The 20,596-nt window shown below is 47.7% G+C and overlaps 1 protein-coding gene and 2 pseudogenes across 1 annotated transcript; 2 read left to right on the top strand and 1 right to left on the bottom strand.

Annotated features, from left to right (window-relative positions):
* The first annotated feature begins 5,302 nt into the window (after positions 1-5,302).
* On the top strand, positions 5,303-10,046 carry LOC117185837 (annotated as a pseudogene).
* Positions 10,047-15,483: 5,437 nt separating this feature from the next.
* On the top strand, positions 15,484-17,191 carry LOC117192761 (annotated as a pseudogene).
* Positions 17,192-17,278: 87 nt separating this feature from the next.
* Positions 17,279-18,855, bottom strand: LOC117193041 (E3 ubiquitin-protein ligase TRAIP-like). The gene is given in 8 exon segments (XM_033397777.1): positions 17,279-17,392; positions 17,466-17,663; positions 17,723-17,845; positions 17,895-17,952; positions 18,010-18,363; positions 18,430-18,498; positions 18,500-18,643; positions 18,700-18,855. Coding segments are annotated over 8 exon segments (1,176 nt in total). The 5' UTR covers positions 18,816-18,855.
* Between the last annotated feature and the right edge of the window lie 1,741 nt (positions 18,856-20,596).

Below are 20,596 nucleotides of genomic sequence, written 5' to 3'. Positions count from 1 at the left end.
TAGTGCAACGATGTTTTGGATCCAGACTTCTGTGATATGTCACTGCTACAAAAATATTTCAAAACTTCGCCCCGCCCACTTCCGCCCCACAAAGGACGAAAATCTGTGGCATCCACATTTTTAAAGATACGATAAAACCAAAAACGCAGAATCGTAGAGGATGACTATATGTTCTAGAGTGTAAAATCTCAACCAGATCGTATAATTATTATAGCCAGAATCAAGAAAACAATTTCATTCTTTCTCGCCCTGTCTCTCTCTAACACACAGGTTTCATGGTCGGCTTTGCCAATTGCAAAATATGAGTTCAAGGATCTCAGAACCTATAAGAGCCAGACCAACCAAATTTGGTATCCACACTCCTGTGATATCGGACCTTGACCGTTTCGTGTCCAAATTTCGCCACACCCCCTTCCGCCCCCGCAAAGAACGAAAATCTGGGGCATCCACAAATTTCAGAGACTATTAAGGCTAGAGTAACCAAATTTGGTATCCGCACTTCTGTTAGATCTCACTATAAAACGTATATCTCAGAATTTCGCCCCACCCCCTTCCGCCCCCACAAAGGACGAAAATCTGTTGCATCCACAATATTGCAGATTCGAGAAAACTAAAAACGCAGAATCATAGATAATGACCATATCTATCAGACTGCTGAATCTGGATCAGATCGGATCATTTTTATACCCAAAAGGAACAAATCAATTTGCACTGGCTACGCAGCGCCCGACATCACGCTCAGACTGATTTTCTGTCTCTCTCGCACGCACTCTTTGTCGTGTCGTTTAATATTAGCGGCGTCTGCCGGAGGAGAGCCATACTGACTAAGTATCGGGTATAACTGTAGAGTTGCGGTGTCCGCAGCAACTCACAACGTTCCCCCTCGTTTTCTTAGCCCTCGTGGTTTTAGGTCCGGTTTCGCCCATAGGGCCCTGGCCCCGAGCGGTAGCCACCCGGCTCTCCCAAAGTTCTGCCCCACCCACACCAAACTCCCACCCTTGACGGGAGTACTCTTCGGAGTCGACCTTGGTGTGGGGCCGAGATTTTTTTTCCTTTTGGATTCAGCGGATTCAGGAGCTCACCGCTGGAATGACTTGGCATCACGTGCCCACAAAGTTGAATCCTGCCGACATCATATCACGTGGATCCACGCCCGCTGAACTAATGGATAGCAGCCTTTGGATCTCTGGACCACCATTCTTGCGTCTTGAGAGCTCAGAGTGGCCTGCAGGCTTGCAATTGCCGACCGATGTACTAGAACGTCGTCATGCAGCATTGGTTGTTTCAAACGAAAGGGATGTATCGTAAAATTGCAAATTTCAAAACTCATTCGGATCCATGCAGCGCGTCTTTGCTTACATATATCGATTCTACATTCTCAAGGACAAAGGCATAGCGCGGTCGAAGGGTCAACTTACCGTAATCGACATCAAAAATGGTACGCATTTGCTCATAAGGGCAATACAGCAGCAATAATTTTCGGAAGAGATAAGGGCCCTCGCCAGCAAACAGGCCCTACGCCCAAAAAGCACGATGGCCTCACTGAATCCCTTTCTGGATAGCTTTGGATTGCTGCGTGTTGGAGGCCGCCTCCAAAATGCCGAATTGGACTACGACGCGAGCACCCGATCCTGCTTCCTAAGGGACATCCTGTCACTGTCTCTATTATTATCTTCTTTCACGAAAGGTTTCTCCACGCAGGAGCTCAAGGATTGCTCGGACTGCTTCGGCAAAAATTCTGGCCTATTGGTGGACGCAAATATGTTGCGGGAATCATTCGCAAATGTGTTAGATGCTTTCGCTTGAAGCCAGTGCTGAGGGAACATATCATGGGAAACTTGCCTGCGGATCGCGTAACGACTAATCCAGCATTCCACACAACGGGCGTTGATTTTTGCGGACCCTTTTATCACAAGTCGGAAGTCAGAAGCAGGCCTCCTATCAAATGTTACATCGCTGTCTTCGTATGCTTTAGCACCAAAGCAACTCATTTGGAAGTCGTTCGGGATCTATCTACAGAATCCTTTCTGGCAGCATTAAGGCGTTTTATAAGTCTACGTCCCAAACCTCGAATCATCTGGTCAGACAACGCTACAAATTTTGTAGGAGCAAAAAATGAGCTTTTGGAGCTTCGGCAAATGTTCCTCAGCGATCCTCATACGTCGGCTGTGTCACATCTCTGCGTTTCTAGTGGAATCGACTGGAAATTCATCCCCCCTCGCTCACCTCATTTTGGGGGTTTGTGGGAGGCGGCTGTTAAAGCAGCTAAATATCATTTTCATCGCATCGTCGGGACCTACATTTTTACTCTTGATGAAATTCAGATCTTGGCTTGTGAAATCTCTGCTTTGTTAAATTCCCGTCCGCTTTATGCAATTACAGAAAGTCCCGATGATCTAGATGTGCTCACGCCAAACCACTTTCTCAATGGAGCCCCGAAAGCTGCATTCGACGAGCCAGATGTGGCGCATCTCCGGGTCAACCTACTTAGTCGATGGCAGCGGCTGTGTCAAATGAAGCAGGCGTTTTGGAGAAAATGGAGCACGGCGTATGTTTCGATTCTTCAGGAGCGGAGCAAGTGGCGGTCATCGTCTCCAAACATCAAGCTAGGAGCGCTCGTCATGATCAAGGAGGAAACGCTGCCACCATTAAGGTGGCCGCTTGGCCGCATTGAGAGCGTCATCCCAGGAAAAGATGGAACCATCAGAGTAGCCGCCATCCGCACTCAAAAAGGCCTTTTCAAGAGGGCCGTTGGAAAAATAGCGGTTCTGCCCCTTCAGGATGGATCTGTTGAAAGCCTTTGCCTTCCAACGGGGGGTGAATGTTCGGAGCAGAACCCAGCCGATTAGCTGCTTGCCAAATAGCACCTAATTCTTGGCCCTCAGCCGCTTATTTTGTTTGTTACTTATGTCTATGTCACTCATTTGTTTGTTAAAGCGTTGCGCTTGCTTGCCCTGCTAAACGCTCTCTGCCAGCTCGCTCTTCGCTATCTCCGCTTTGCGTCTGCCTACCGACGTCTGCCGAGCGAAGCTGCGCTTAGCGATCGGAGCGGCAATGTAAAGGGCAGGCAAGCCACACTTGCAATTTGGATGTCACGCATTAAAGAACATATCGTAATTTTATTTCTGCGCCGAGTTTTATTTAATTCGAAATAATTAGTCGGCCGATTGGGGATAAAAAACATTATCTCCACAGACTCTACATAGTATTGGAAGTCATCCGATATCAGGGATTATCTGCCAAATTGAAGGTAGTGAAATATTCCGAAGATTCGTGAAAACCAAAAACTCAGAATCGTAGTCTGACTTTATCAAGCAGATTGAGTACCTGATATAAAAGTTGAGCCATTTCAAAATTAGCAGCGGCAACGGCAGAAACGTTACGTTATGCACCGTAATTACTCTACATGATAACTACATGTTCACAGTGGCGCTACTTAAAATGTTGTACACTTTGTTGCGCAGCACATATGTTGCGAAACTTGTAAATTCATACATGTTGTGAGACGTAACAGATGGATTTTACCTGACCGTCAGCTGTCTCTGTTGATAATCTGTTGATAACAGTATTATTTTCCGCGGCTTAACTCGGCTTGTTCCCCTGTTTAAATAGATTTTTTAATGGTTTTTAATGGTAAGCTAGGGTGACCTGTATACCGGATTCGTGTAGATGTATCGTCTGCCCATCCGCCGATCCGTTTCAATCTCCCGAGGAGGAGAAGGTGGCCAAGGCGCAGCAGGATCAGCGGCAACAGGTGGCACAGGGACAGGCCCAAGCACATGTTCAGGCTCTGCAACAACAGCAGCTGCAAGCATAAGCGCAGCAGAAACTGCAGGTGACGCGCAACCTCTTCATCACCTCCCACCAACAGCAGCACCTGCCCTGTCGACCAGAACGACACCTTCAGGAGAACATGTCAGTATCACCGGGCCGACATCAGCATAATTTTGCCCACTTGCAGATCGCCGTACACTTGGCCGCTTAACGGTGTGAATATGCACGCACCCAATGCTGAAAAAATCATTGAAATGCGGGTAACATTTGACTAGAAATCACTCATTCATTCCGACTACCGCATCGACAGAAGAACACCATTTTGGATGGCCTCCTGTTTGGGGGCAGAAATGCTTAGGGATTATCAATGTGCAACTGTTTCAGGCTCACAATGATGGACTCCCGCTTCAGAAAGCTCGCTCAGCTCAGTGTGCGCGAGGACATGTGCGCAGTCCTGTGTGGTGGCAGTGGGTGGCTCACTGTTGGCCCAAAAGGACATCTACTATAAACAGGCGAAACTGAACAGGTTTAAGCTCACTTGGCTCTGGGCGCTCCTCGAGTTCAATCGCGAAAATCCGAGACAATCACGCCTGCCGAGAGTAGAATTGCGGGCTCTAGACCCACGGTACATTCCAAGCACTTTCCGCCAATAGATAATTGAATTTTTTGTCATTGTTGTGTGAGAAATTTAATGCGGGAGTACAAGGCCGGGGACGAGGCCGTGCAATAAACATTAAATTAACTTTTTATGTGCGTGCTGTGCGATTGATTGGAAATGCGCTGGGATATGCGATTCGTGTGAATAACAGAACGGGAAGGAGTCTGCAAATATGTACATACTTATATGTGCACACATGCATACTGAAATGAGCTTGGCACGAGTGACTGGCTGCAGCGCGGCTTGCGATAACGCGGGAAATATTCTTGATTATACGATTAAGCCATATACCTATATTTACACCTAGCATGACTTATTGACAAATTGTCAAGGCAATTAAAACTTTAATCAATAAATGTGCTCTTGTGAAGTGTGAAAAGTAAACTGAACTGTCGGAGCTACAACAAAGAGGGAAGGATGAAGGATGTGTGTCCACATAGATACGATACACTCGAACACACAGAGGGAGAGCGCAAGAATAGGATAGTCGGACAGAGGACAGTGCGACCATCGCGTAAAATGTTTACTCAGTCGCTACACTGAGCGAAAAGGGGCGACGATTGCCGCCAGCCATGGCCTGGGGGGAGCAATCAAATGTGCTTTCAATTAAACTCAAAGTCCCAACCCCTTTTCACCAGCCCCCATCCCCGCACAGCGAGAGCTTCGTTGCCTGGTGGCTCATCCATCAAATTTGTTGTCCTGACGCTTGGACTCTTGTGTGTGGGCTAGTGCTGGAGCTGGGGCTGGGGCTGGGCCGGGGATGGGGAAGGGGAGAGGGGAAAGAGCGGGGGCGTGGTCCGGCTACCCATATGTGTTTATCTGCCGTTCTTTGCAATCATTCTACGCACCCTCCTCGTTACGGCCCCACACACCAATTATGTAAGGCTAACATTCACAGATACATTTGCAGTTCCAGCTCCATCTCCATCTCGAGCTCCATTTCGAGCTATCATCATTTGTGTTTATGAGGACGTCTGCATCTCATATATGTAGACCCTCGTGCCATACATGCACGCCCGAACAATCAGCAATATGCTAAATGGAAAAGCGCACAAATTGAATACGGACAGCGCCATGCAGCCGGACGTGAAAAGCCCGGACCCGCTCGCAGCAGGCGCCAGCGGCAGCAGCACCACCCGCGTTAAGATCGACATTAGTAGCTGCCCCTCGACTAATCCGACAACTGCTGGCGACCCGTCGGGCGGCGGAAGCTCCCACCTCCTGATGGTGCCCGTGCCCACACACCACAATCTGCAGATAGATAAAATTTCCGTACGCTCGATTAGTTCCGAGGATATATCGAATGGCGGCACCGGTAGGTGCTGCAACGCCGCAGCTCGTAATCCGGCCATAAAAACGGGGCGACGGCTGCAGCTGATGCAGGTGAGTTCATAGAGGGGCAGATGCCGATGCCGATCAGATTCAGGTGGCAGAGGGACACACACATGTGCGAGTATGTATGTGTGCTTATATCTAGATCTGGAGCAGCATTAATTAGCGAATACGCATGCATCTTAATTAGCCGGAGTGGTCAGAGTCACGTGCCGCTGAGCGCCACAGACCAGACCCTCTAATGAAGTGTCGCGATTAGCTTGCCACGATAAACACAAATCACGATTTCTTACCCACTTTGCCTTTGCCCCAGTCAGCGATGCGACTGCGGATGGTGAGGCTTGGTCTGGACCAGCTTTGACGACAAATGAAGATAGATGTAGTATCGACGGCACAGTGGGCCCCCGCATAAAGATCAAGAACTAGCGTACCTAGAAAAATCCAATGAAACTTCAGAAAGCTCTTTCTTGATCCTTACAATTATAGAATTGATTCGTGAACACTACATTTGATAGCTTTTATTATGTAAAAAAACGAATTTAATGTACCGATGAAAAGATATGTTTACAGCTATAATTAAAACGTGGAATTTGTTAAGATTCTTAGACCTGTCCGCACAGTTTTGGCCCCCGTTCCCTGGCTCCTTGTACTCGTACCACATGCAACACTGCGCTCTCATTGACATGCGAATCCTCTTGCAGATGATAATTCTGCCATTTATACCAATATTGGCATTGATTGTGCAAACTTCGGTGACACTACAAGAGATCCTGGAGTACCGAGCCGCCGTGGCTGACATCGAGACGCAGGTGAGTCCCAGCCGATGGAAAGAAGCAAACAAATCGAAGAGAAGGCAGCCGCCCTGGCCGCACTGAGCACAGGTCCTGCCTGACTTCTCAAGGGCGTAATTAAAATTTATTGCTGAAATTCAATCATCCGCCAAGTACTATATGTTAGAGTGGGTTGGAACGAGGCGGTGCTCTGGTCTGTGTTCAATGGTCTTTTGGTGGTCACATCAGTGCGCACCAGAAGAAAGCATAGAATCCTCTGCAAATATTTGTTTGTTCAGGTAAGCGCCACGAGGACCCGGTCACAGAGCCCGAGCACTCAGCGTTCGTCCTCTACCCCTACTTGCTATGCACCCACTCCACCCCTGTGTCCACGCGTCCATCTATAATGCAAATGCGTCTTCCGTGCAAAAAGGTGAAGGAAAGAATGAAAAATTCTGTGTGTGAGGTCGGGCAGGCAGAGCCTGGGACCAAAGTTAATTGATAAGGACGCAATGCGAATATTCCACAGCAACAGTTGCATAGAGAGAGGGAGAGAGAGAGAGAGAGAGAGAGAGAGCGAAAGGGAGGAGTACGGGTAGAGGTTGTGGCACAGGAGTAGGGCTTATGACAAGTGGCTGGGCGTGGAGGGTGGGCCCCTTTGAATGGGGTCACGTAGTTAGAATGCAAAATAGACGATAAACAAATCAAGAGGGGGTTGCTGGTGGAACTTTCCATTCGAAGCTAAGAGCCAGTGATAGCGCTGGAGCGAGAAGTTCAATCGATTAATCGGTCCTGTCCTCTACCCTCGCAGGTGACCATTGCAACAGACTTGGGAAAGGTGGTCACGCGACTGCAGCTGGAGCGCTCCGAGGTGGCCTTCTACATCTTCACCAACGGCAGCAAGCAGCGGTGAGTGCTCAGCCAACTAAACGCAATCCTGTTCCTGTTCCTGTTCTGAGCGTCCATTCTGGTTCAGGGCCAATCTGACGCAGCGTTTCGCCATCACGGACCATGCTCTGAACAACCTGACCACCTGGAGTGAGATCAGCGTTCCAACGGCGCCAGACGAGGATGAGGACGATCGCGAGATGATGTTGAACAGAAATGACTTCCAGAGTCGGTTGAATGAGTTCCGCGACCGTGTGCGCTTCGAGCCCGAGGAAAGCTCCATCACGGAGGTCATGAACTGGTACACATCCATAAACCGCGGACTGCTGCACCACCTAAACGAACAGATCAAGGAGACGGACAACAGTGGCGTGTGGCGGTGAGTCCTCATTTAAGGCCCTCGTCTATCCTAATACCAACTCTGAGTATCTGATCTCCGATTCTGACTCCCTTGCAGGTATCTCGTCGGATTCAAGAACTTGCTGAGGAGCATCGAGTGCCAGAACATCGCGACATCTTTCGGCATACGCTACTACGGACGGGGCTCGCTGACAGCCGAGAACTTTGTCTCCTACGTACGCTACGAGTTCATGGCCCGCGAAATGATCAACTCCACGCTGAACTACGCGCCCATGTTGAAGAGCATGTACACCAACATAACCAGCACCAAGAAGTTCCATCGCGCCAAGAAAATGTTTGTATCAGCGGGTCTCGCCTGACCGTTTGACCTGATCCAAGCTCTCTTCTGCAGGAGCAACACTCTGCTGAAGAACAATCCAAATGTTTTGAACGAACGCAGCGCCATCGAGTACTACGAGCTGATGAATAACTACACGGACGATCTGAGAATACTGCAGAAGGCTCCCGACGTCAGATCAAGTGAGCGATTCCACCAATCGCCAAAACATTCCATTCCCTTGATGACTTTTGGTTTTCTTCGCTTGCTTTTCTACATATTCAGGGAGTATGTGGACAAGACCCTGGTGGAGGCTGACCGAAAGGAGGCCATCGGCATCGCCATCCTCGTCGTCGTCCTGCTTGTGTAACCCGTCATCATCATTTTGGTGCGGAATGCAGCTGCCACCATACAGGTGAGGTGTATCTGAACCTGAACCCCAAACAGAGGCCCCTGACCCTGACTGACTTTAATTTTCACTTGCAGCACTACGCCCTGAATCTGTCCCAGAAAGCAAAGGAGCTGAAGAGGGAGAAGCGCAAGAGTGATTCACTGCTCTTCCAGATGCTGCCCCCTAGCGTGGCCATGCAGCTGAAGCAGACGCAGCAGGTGGGTAGAAGCTGGCATCCACCCCCTTGAGCAGGCCTAATCAAATGCTTGGCAGGTTCCCGCCGAGCTCTACGAGGCTGTTACCATTTACTTCAGCGACATTGTGGGCTTCACCGAAATCGCCGCGGAATGCACCCCGCTGGAGGTGACTTCCGAGCACGGGGGCACCTAAAAGGAACGTTTAAAGATTTCGTATCGTTCGCAGGTAGTGACCTTTCTCAACTCGATCTACCGCGTGTTTGACGAACGCATCGAATGCTACGACGTCTATAAAGTGGAGACCATCGGCGACTCCTACATGGTGGCATCCGGTCTGCCCGTGAAGAACGGTAATTTATGCAAATGTCGCTGTCAGTCAGCCAGCCGTTGACAAGCACCGACCCCTGCTCCCAACTCCCTACCCCGATAAGGATTTGCGCTAATTTAACTTTTATTTGTGCCCATGTGCCATAATTTATGCCATGGAATTTTTTACTCTTCTCACAACCCAACCGCCCAACCCTCGTATCAGGGAACAAGCACATCACCGAAATAGCAACAATGGCGCTTGATTTGATGGACGCATCGTCAGTGTTTCGGATCCCCAGGGCCGGCGACGAGTTCGTTCAGATACGGTGCGGCATGCATACGGGACCCGTGGTGGCCGGCATAGTGGGAACAAAGATGCCTCGCTACTGCCTCTTTGGGGATACGGTGAACACGGCTTCGCGCATGGAGAGCACCGGCGAAGCACATAAAATACATATCACAGAGGAGATGCACGACTCGCTACAGCAGGTGGGTGGGTTTAAGACAGAGCATCGCGGCCTCATCGATGTGAAGGTGGGTTCCTCCTACTCTGCTGAAGAGCTGAAGAGAATCGAGTTCCCATGTGGCCTCACTCTATTCCAGGGCAAGGGGCTGATGAGCACCTACTGGCTGACGTGCAAGGATAGTCCTGTACGGGTGCATGAGGAGATCTCCTGGCGGCCGGACATGCAACCGGTATTCCTGGATCATCTCAAACTGCATCCCCCAATCGACTACAAGCTGCCCAAGCGAAAATAAGCCGCAAGTGGTACATACAAGTGTACGTGGCATATGTCTAGCCTAGGCCAAATTACTGTTATCTATTCACGTATCCGTGTGCAGGAGTGCGTGTATGTAGTTGCTGCTTTCTCCATTTCTGTTGCCGTTGCTGTCGCTCTCTGTCTCAGTGTGTTTGTGCCATGTCCTAGAATATATCTGTGTGTTCCACTTTTCTTCTGTTTTGACGCTTTGACGCCCATGCGTCTCCATATAATCTGCAATGTGAACAACGAGATTGAAAAGATAAAATACATACAATTTATAAACCAAACATCTTTCCAACTGATTGGCGTCGGCCGCGTCTAACTTATCGAGCTTAACTTAAAGAGACATGGAATATACTGATATCTACAGAGAACAAGAATTGGTACACGGATCAGGATATATATACAAGAAACTAATCAAATGCATGAATAGGCCAAAAAAAATGCAATCTAAGACAAGGTCTTTATTAATTACGTTTGAAAGCATCTTTATATAATATTAACGAAATAGGGTATACAAATATCCATACGCTGGTTGACAAGAAATGAATCTGCAAATACCAGCACCATTGACGTCACAACATTGAGACTGTTTTTGTTGTTGAATATTTTTGTGGAAACCGTGTTTTTGTCAAAATACAATACATGCAAGTACTTAAAAGTTTTTAATCTTGAACAAAATTGATTCAGCAGTCATATAAAATTATGTGGGCAAAGCTGGAAGATGTATATAGCTAGTAATATTCGACGGAAGGTCAAAAACCAGGAATTCGTCATAATAACCGGTTGACAACAATGATTCCCTGCAACACTAATTTTCATACCCTAGGGAAAAGGATATTATAGAATTGAGAAAATGTTTGTCATCCCAGGCTCCGTAGGTATCAGGATCGAGATATATATATCTTCATAACAATTAACGAAATAGGGTATACAAAGGCTTATACACGCATCATGTCTTCAAACACAAGCAACATTGCGACTGTTTTTTTGTTGAAACTATTTTGTTTAAACCTTGTTTTAGTCAAAATAAAATAAAAGCAAGTTTTTAAATTAAACCAGTCAATTAGAAAATAGGTTCGTTAAACAGATAAAATTATGTGGGCATGGCTAAATGTTCTATATAGCTAGTGGTCAGGCCAGCCGTAAACAATTTCCGCGCACTGTGCCAACTCCGTGCGCCCCGGTCCCAACTCGCTCTCGCGCGCTCGGAGGGGCGCTCGGATCCACAATCCACGATCCACATGGCGCTCACGGCAGAAAAAGCACCATAAGGCATAGAGTTAAGCAGTTACGATTTCACCCCCGCTTCAGACGGCCGATCTACCGCGCGACCGTCAAACCAAATACACACATAATTATATATATACCACTAAACATAACGGTTTTCATTTCTTATGACGGCTACAGCAATTGCGTTGTGGGAGAGTTGAGCTTCGATCCGCCCCACTACAAACATTGGTCCTTCGAGCCGGATCTTCGCCTTCCCCATAAGGAGAAGCTCACCCCAGCCAGCATCGGCGGATCGCTCCAAGTTCAAGATAAGTACTCTTCGATTGTGCCTAACAACAGTGCAGTGATTTTGTGCGAGTTTTCCATCCCAGTCCGAGTTCCCGTGGCATATGTACATGCATGTGTATGAATTTATTTCTCGCTCTAGCTCCAAATTAAACCATACTTCGTTCTGCCAACGGTTGTGGCTTCCTACTTCTCCAAAGGTTTAATTTGATCCGAGCTAGCTCCTGCGTTCAGCTTCCGATCCAGTGTAAATAATATTCTTACCTCTCCAGCTACCAGCTGAGCTTTCGTTGCTAACATACATACATACATATGTACATACATGTATGTACACATCGCAACGCAATCCAAGCGGCTGGCAACAAACATAAAGGCATATTCTTGCAATTATTTTTGTGGTTTATTCCGTGCATGCTCGACGTTCCATAGTTTGTCGGTTATATAAGGAAATAAAATAACAAATCACTCTGCCTCCTTATTTAACTAATTATACTACCAACAAAATAACGATCCATACATACTGCACATACATATGTACATATGTATGTATTTATCTTACATATCTATACGTACGCATTTTAAATTAGCATATTCTTGCACATCTATATAATAAACAGATTGTATATAAAACGGTTATCCACCGTTTTACCCGTTGTTTGACATCTCTTCAACCCAAGCCGCGGTACATAGCACTTACAGCCATACATGCACACATACAAGCAGCAGCAGCGGTGCATTCTTTTCGTTTTTCTTTTCGTTTTTCTTTCGAGAGTATATTGTTTTCAACCGTAGTTCAATCGTAGTATTTATATCTATATATTCCGGCCACGGTGTACCATTTCCATAATTTAAATACTCGCAATAAATTCCACCAAAACCACATATCCACGGTTCGTAGTTCTGAAATTCCACGTCGCCTTTTCCGCTCACCTACCTTTGCGACTCTACTACGCGTTATCGCAGATCCATCAGCAAAACATGCCCACTGTTGAGAAGAAATCTCGCAAGAAGTTTAAGCGGGTGAGTTCGCTGAGTTTGACCCATCCACCCAGCTCAAACGGCTCAGCCACTACGCCCCCCGCTTCGACCAGAAGCTCAGCGCTCCAGATGCTAGCACACCAACCCGCTCGCTCTCCCAAGTCCACCGAGAACAACTCCGAAGCCTGTGGGCAAAGGTGGACGCGGAGTTCGCGGCCTGTTCGGTGACGATGGCGGAAGAGGATCCAGAGGGTGTAGCTTATGTCCAAGAGATGTACGATGACTGCTACGCGGTCTACGCGCAATGCCTGGCCGAACTGAACGATCAGCTCGAGCCCCCGACTGTCCCTCACACGCCGCAACTAGCCGTTCAAGTGCCGACTTCCGGCGGTTGCCGCCTCCCTCCATGTGACACTGAAGTTTTCAGTGGGGACTACCAGCAGTGGCCCACGTTCCGAGACCTGTTCACCGCCATCTACATAGAAAACCCAAGGTTGGCTCCAGTGGAAAAACTGTTCCACCTCAACAAAAAGACCAGCGGTGAAGCCCACGACATAGTGGCACAGGCTCCACTTACGAACGAGGGTTTCGCGTCCGTATGGAACGCCCTCCGTGAGCGTTTCCAAAACAAGAGGCTGATACTCAAGGCCCAGCTGAAGATCCTTTTCAGTCTGCCCCAAATCCGTACCGAGTCAGCAGCAGCGCTAAAAGAGCTCCAGAGGGCCGTCCACAAGTGCCTCACGACACTCACGACATTCCGAGGTCTCCACAGACAGCGTTTTCGCTGACGGAGTTTTAGTGTACCTCATTTCCGCTAAGCTGCCAAAGACGACCTTAGAGCTTTGGGAGCAATCCGTGACGCACAAGTCCGAAATTCCCACCTGGCACGCCATGGACAAGTTCCTGGCGGAGCGGTACCTGTCTCTCGAAGTGACCGAGGACGACCATCCAGGCATGGAGACTCAGGCCCACTCCAGGGCGAGCATACGCACTGCAGACAATTCGAGAAGCAATCCGTTTCGGTCTCAAGGAAGTCCTTATCCTAGGAGTGCCCACTCGTTCGAGACCACAGTGAATCAAACGAGGAGCACGTGTGATCTCTGCTCCAAAGAGTATCATCCAATCCGGTTATGCCCTTACTTCCTTCAAATGCCCGCTGGCGCTTGCTCCGACTACATTAAGCAAAAGCAGCGTGGCCCGAGCTACATCTACGAGTACCAAGCGTACAAAATCCAAGTTCGTCCGAAGCCCAGCCAAACGTTCAGTCATATTTCGCCTCCGGTACGAGTGCTGTCCTCCTAGGCACGGCCATCGTTAATATTTGCCACCTGGGAAAAACTTTCCACGCCCGCGCTCTGATCGACTCTGGCTCAGAGGCAACGTTCATTACAGAACGTCTTGTGGACATGATCAAATTGCCATTCCAACGTATCCAGGCACAGGTCTCCGGCCTAAATAATGCCGTATCCGCTCAGTCAAAGAAGCTCTGCAATTTTTCCATCCGTTCTCCGACTAAGCCGGGCTTACAACTAAATGCCACAGCCTACGTTATTCCGGAATTGGCCGCGAATATTCCATCGCATCCGATCTCGCAAGGGTTCTTCAGAGACCTGCCGAACCTCTCATGGGCGGATCCGACCTTCTATGAGAGTTCACAAATAGATATCCTGATTGGAGCGGATATCCTTCCGTCCATTCAGTTAAGTGGCTCACTGACCAACATCTGTGGCTCTCTCCTCGGGCAGGAGACCATTTTCGGCTGGGTACTCACAGGTCCAGTGCCTCAGGTGATGAATCAAATCTCATCGTTCTCGAGTCAAATTTCCAGACGACCTATCACACTGGTAGAAGACTCGGGGTCTTTTTACGACAGCAATTTCCTTCCAGCTCCCTCCGCAGAAGTTCTCGAACGGTCTCCTGACCGACGGAAATATTTCCAAAATATGCACTGTATGAAAGCTCTACGCTCCGGTCCGAATTCAAGCCTGAACTCGAAGGTGAATCCGTCCTTAGATCAACATAGCCTCACCAGACTATGTAACCGGGCGGCAATTTCCAATGTCTTAAATGTGCCTCTCACCCGTTCCAAGATCGTTACTAATGTGTCTTCGACGCCTTTATTTCAATTTAGTTCTCCGCACCCAGATATGGCCCCACGTCCCCGCGCCAACCGCACCAGGGAGAACCGACGTGCTCGGGAAATTGGCTCCTACCGTTGCCGAATCTGCCAAGGAGTCCATCCGCTACGGACCTACCACCAATTTCTTCTCCTGAGCCCCGAAGAGAAACTCCGAGCTGTCCTTATCAACCAGTATTGCGGGAACTGCCTGGCTCACCAACACTCCGGCAAAAACAACCACACGCTACTCCACGTACCCACGTTTCGTCGTCCGGCCCGCTCAGCCTCGCGAGCATCGTCGCCATCTAAATCGAACCATGCAAAACGCCGCCCTCGTCGTCCAGCACGCTCAGCCGCGACTGTACCGTCGCCATCTACATCGGCTCACGACGAACGACACACTCGTCTCCCCGCGAGCCGCCCCGTCGTAGGAACCACGGCGCCATCCACAGATTCCTCAAGAGCAACCCCCGTTTTGCGCATCCTCACGCCTATCTGACCGTGGAGCGACAATGAGTCGACGTCCTTGTCAAGTCCAGAGCGCCTTTTTTGGGATGAATCGGGTCCGGAGCGTACGCCCAGCCATAGGCCACCCCATTATACTTTGCAATCCTGCAAGGGGGGGGGGAGGATGTTCAGGCCAGCCGTAAACAATTTCCGCGCACAGTGCCAACTCCGTGCGCCCCGGTCCCAACTCGCTCTCGCGCGCTCGGAGGGGCGCTCGGATCCACAATCCGCGATCCACACGGCGCTCACGGTAGAAAAAGCACCATAAGGCATAGAGTTAAGCAGTTACGATTTCACCCCCGCTTCAGACGGCCGATCTACCGCGCGACCGTCAAACCAAATACACACATAATTATATATATACCACTAAACATAACGGTTTTCATTTCTTATGACGGCTACAGCAATTGCGTTGTTGGAGAGTTGAGCTTCGATCCGCCCCACTACAAACAGCTAGTAATATTCGACGGAATATCAAAATCGAGGAATATTGGTTGAACTTGGATAATTCGTCAGTATATTACGGTATATTTTTTAAATGAGACGGTATATTTCTGAGGGTCAGACCGTATATTTTATCGCACTAGTCAAAATTGAAGTTACCTGCTTTTGCAGCTGTTGACTCAGCCAAACTTTGTGAGACAAAAAAGGTAAAGAAAGTACACAAAGCTGTCATGGCCAAGATAATTTCCCAAGACACTTTCGATGGTGTGGTCCAGGAGAATGTGCTGGAGTTCTCCATGAGCCCGGCCGAGGCAAAGCAGGAAACAATCAAACAGTTTGAGGCACAGGTGCGTAGGATGGGATATTACTAGAGACTGCGTGACCCGAAAAAACTATTTTCAGGGAATAAATCTGGCCAACATTATTCAAGATTTGGCTGTCAATTCGCAATCCGGCAAACCCTTAATCAACGAGATGGTGGACAAAATTAAAACGCATATAGGCCAGAAGGAGGCGGACACTCCCCAGCTGCTGGATCAACTGGCCATCTTGGACGAGGAGTGCCAGAAGTCGCTGGCGCACCGGGTACTTGCGGGAAAGAATGGAGCTCACGATGCATTGATCACTTTGCTAGAACAGACCCTGGCCGCGGCAGAGACGGAGCCAGAGAGAAAAAATGCCTGCAGGCCGTCAACAGTTTGACAAACAAGCAACCGGACTTGTTCGATGCGGAGGCAATGGCTGTGGTCCTGAAGCTGCTGGCACTCAAGCAGGAGAATCGACGAGATCACCATCCTGACGTTGCAGTGGTTGCAGAAAGCCTGCATCATGCATGAAGTTAACCGGCAGAACATAATGAACACACCTGCTCTGAAGCTGCTGAAGCCGCTGCTGACCAAGGACAATTCTCGCCTGATGAGCGAGCTGACTGCCGTGTTCCGCTTCCTTGTTCTAGACGACGACATACGCATGGAGTTTGGCTGCGCCCACGAGCACGCCCGGCAAATAGCCAACGAGTTTCTCCTGCCACTTGTGGAGCAGCTGCCGGCATACCAGGAAGTGGATGTGCTGGGTGACTTACTGCTCACCATTGGCACACTGGCAGTGCGCCAGGAACTGTGCACTGCTATCGATGAGGCGGGCGGCCTGAAGACTATCTTTGAGATCATGAGCAATAACCTAGAAGAGGTGCGTTTGAACCGCGAAGCCTTGAAGCTATTGCGAGCCATGGCCGGTCACGACGCAGTTAAGGCTCACATTGTGAATCAGGGGGTGGCGCCCATTATCAAACAGCTCCTAGAGACACACCAGTCAAACGAGAATATTGTAGCCGCTGCCTTGGCCTGCATTACAACGCTGACGTTGCGCGTCAAGGAGCACAGTACGGCCTTCTTCGAAACAGGAATCGCCGAGGTACTTGTAGAGGCTATGCGTACTCATTCCAGCAACAAGATTGTCCAGCGGAACGGGGCCTGGGCCATACGAAACATGGTATCGCGTTCGCGCAGCCAATGTGAGACTTGGATCTCGTTTGGTGTCGAGGATCTACTCAACACGGCAATGACAGAGCACCCAAGCGTGGCGCAGGACATTAAGGCCGCTCTGCGGGATCTAGGCTGCACTGTCCACTGTCCACTGTCCTACGTGAGGAATGGACTGGCACAGCAGAGAAGAAGATTGCCGCCTAGTACATGCACTCATTAATAACAGCGACAATTGATTATGTATTTTGTATTTTTATAACCTAGGTATAACTTCATTATTCTGCATGCCAGCACGAGCTACACACTCACTCCTACTACTGATAAATCGTGCATTTGCTAACCTAAAATATCATCCTCAATAGCTATCGCAATCTATTCACAACTGAGGCAGTCTTGGTTAATTTCCCTAATAATCATACTATCCGCGGCGCCTATTTGCCGATCTTAAAATTGCGCAGCGTTCCGGCCTTCAGGCGCTGGTTGACATTCCTGGCCAAAGGTACACAAAGTTTGAGCCCATGGTTGCCGCCACCCCAGAACTGCCTGAGCCCAACAGCAGTCGCGGTTTCTTGAATATCGTGTACTTCAAGAGACGCATAGGATTATTATTATCATTTTCGATTTGCTGGGCCATCCGCTATCCATCGTTAATTTACCTTTGAACTACGACCACTGCTAGTTTTGCGTACGGTGCCGCTGGCCATACTCACACCGGAGGCACCACTCATTATAGGAGATATGCTGCTGAGTCCAGTGCTGCACTTGGTATTCAGAAGGTGACTCAGCCCCACGCTGCTGGACTTGATGTTGAGGTATGGGGAATTCGACTCTTCAATGCGCTTGATGTTTTCCTTCTGCTATTGGTTGCGATGCGTGACAGCGATCTTTCAAGTCTTTGTATCCGAGTACTTACAATTGTGGGCGAAATGGTGACACGCTTCTCATCACGCTTCAGCGCCATAATGTTGCTGTTCAGACCGGTCGAGCTGTTGTGCGAATCCACATTGGTCGGTTGATCCCGTTCCAAAGCAAGAAGCTGAAAGAGATTTGCGTGAATCGAGGGCAACTATAGAGAACTTAGCTACCTTCTCCTGGTTCTGGTAGAGATCGCTCTCCAGATGCGAAATCCGCTCTTCCATCGTACTGCAACACAGAGAAGCCAGATTAGATCAACCAACTCCCTCAGGCAAACATGCTCACCGCTTAAGGTCGATTTCCTTGCGCAAATCATTCTGCACCAGCTTAATTACGTTTCGAAGCTCCGTCTTCTTGTTCTCGCACTGCCGCAGCTCCCGCTTTAGTGTGGAAACCCAGCTTGCCAGGACATAATGATTGGCCTCATTCTTGAGCAGAAGCTCAGCATCCACAGAACTAGCAGCCAGAATGGCCGAAACACCTTCCTTTGATTGGACTTGGAGTTTAAGAGACTTGTTCTCCCTGCGCAAGCCATCTAGCAATTGGGCTTCGCTCTTAAAGAGGCTAATCTGTTCCACGTAGCTGCTAACCAGGAACTCCTTCTTCTGCCCCTTCTGTTCGAGACCAGGGATGGTCTTGCTGTAAAACGAGGGCAAGACTACAAGATTGTGGTCTTTCCTTTGTCACTTGCAAAATGTTACTCACAGGCACTTCTTTTGCGTATCCTTCAGCTCCTTTAGTTGCTGCTCCACCTTGTTGAACTCCTCCTAGATTTTTCACGGCTAGATTTGCGTTGTCAAGCTGCTCCTGCAGTGAGCCAACATCGATCCGACTAACGTCCAGATTAGCCAGTTTGAAGTAGACGCGCCAAATGTGCCGGGTGGTGAATTTGTTGCGGCACTGGGGGCATGTCTTGGAGCTGCAAAAGGAACCTTTTAAGTTGCATTAACAACGCACAAGTCCCGACGGCTTTACCGATCCAGCCATTGGTTGAGGCAGTTGTGATGGAACAAGTGGCCACAGATGGTGACGTACACCTCATCAGATTGTGCGAAGAGTTCGGCGCAAATAACGCAATTCAAATTCAACATTGTTTAACTCAATGCACTACATAAAACACTTTTTTTTTTTTTTTATGGTTTAAGTTACCAAGCTACCCGTGAGTAGCGGGGGATTTTTTGGCCGCCCGCCTTTTGAAGGTGGAAATTGCCAAGTCAAAGAATAGAAGATGTTGGAGTACTGTTTATAGCTTTACATCAATTTCGTCGATGAAGTCAATTAGTGTTTGGTACGCGCTGATGTTTTCTTTTTCAAAGAATTTGTAAATATCATTATATTTTCTTAGAGATGGGAAGTTTTGCCTTGTTGTGTTTTACCACTAACCATACAGTATATAGATGTGCCAGTTCATACAACGAAAGCGTCACACACTGGCTAGCGCGTTCAGTACCCCAGAGTGACGTCATCATGAGAGAGAGAGCGCAGAGAGAACATCTTTGCATGGTGTTAGTACACTATTGCGTGTGTTTCGACAAAAATATGTGATTGTATGCTTTTTCAGATTTTTTTGAACTCTCTCAGGTCTGGTTCTGTTTTGCCACCAGCATGTTTTAGTGTATGGGTGCACATGCATTCTCACGTACTTTGCGTGTTTAGTATTGCTGGCCGCTAGAACTGAAATTTGAGTTTGGTTCTTGTTTTGGGTCTTTTGATGGACTGACCTACCGCCACAAAATAAATGAAGAATGGGCAGGGGGTGGGGGTATGGTACACTAGGGCGCGGGAAATGAAATAAAAGCTGTTATTTGTTTGATTTATTCCACAAAATATAAAATATTACAATAATAAAATTACACATTTATTTCCTTATTTTAAACAGGTTTATTATAAATTATAAAAATTATGCAAACGCCGTCGGTTCTCGACTTTTTTGTTTATTATAACTAAAACAATGTTGTATCTAAATATACAATATAAGAAAAAATATATATATCCTTAAATAAATTTGCATAAATATATATATTTCTTTCTATAAATAGAGGATATGCCTTAAGAATGTTCATATATGTAACTACATATATATACGTAAATACATACACTACTGGCCAAAATAATAAGTACACGCTTATGAGCTTTCTTTCACGTCCTATACAACTTTTCTAATAAACATAATTAAAAAATCAAATTTACTTTTAGTTTTCTAACCTACAATAGACTATAAAAATGTTTATCATAAGCATTTTTCATTTCAAATATATATTTTATGATCGATTAAACCTTAAAATCATAAATAAGGGCTGGCCAAAATAATAAGTACAGCAATTCTCCAAAGCGAAAAACTAAAAGCGTATCAAAATTTTTACACTTTTTTCTTATAATTTATAATCTTTTAATAGTATCCTATTTAGCCACACTTATTTTGGATGATTTCGACCATTCTTCTTGGCATACTAGCAATAAGTTTGCGGCAAGTCTCCACTGAAATCTCACACCACGTTTTTTGCACAAATTCTCCACAATTCTTTTTCTTTTCGAAAAGCATTTTTACCAATTCGACGTTTTAAGTCACCCCAAAGGTTTTCAAATGGGTTTAAGTCAGGAGACTGACTTAGCCAAGCCATAACGTTTACATTTTTTTCCGTAAACTAAACCTTCTCCACCTTTGAGGTGTGCTTTGGGTCATTTTCTGGTAGAAAGACCCATCTCAAGGGCATGTTTTCCACTGCATTAGGTTGTATAATGTCTGTCAATATGTTTTTATACCCGAATTGGATCACATGATCAGTTATGCGATGTACCGGCTCAACGCCATGCCAAGAAAAATAGCCTCAGATACCTATACATCAGCCTCCGTTCTTAACCGTTTTCTTTG

Source organism: Drosophila miranda (assembly GCF_003369915.1).
Source record: "Drosophila miranda strain MSH22 chromosome Y unlocalized genomic scaffold, D.miranda_PacBio2.1 Contig_Y2_pilon, whole genome shotgun sequence".
NCBI lineage: Eukaryota > Metazoa > Arthropoda > Insecta > Diptera > Drosophilidae > Drosophila > Drosophila miranda.
Note: the sequence above shows the minus strand (reverse complement) of the source record. Positions and strands in the feature narration are given on the sequence as shown.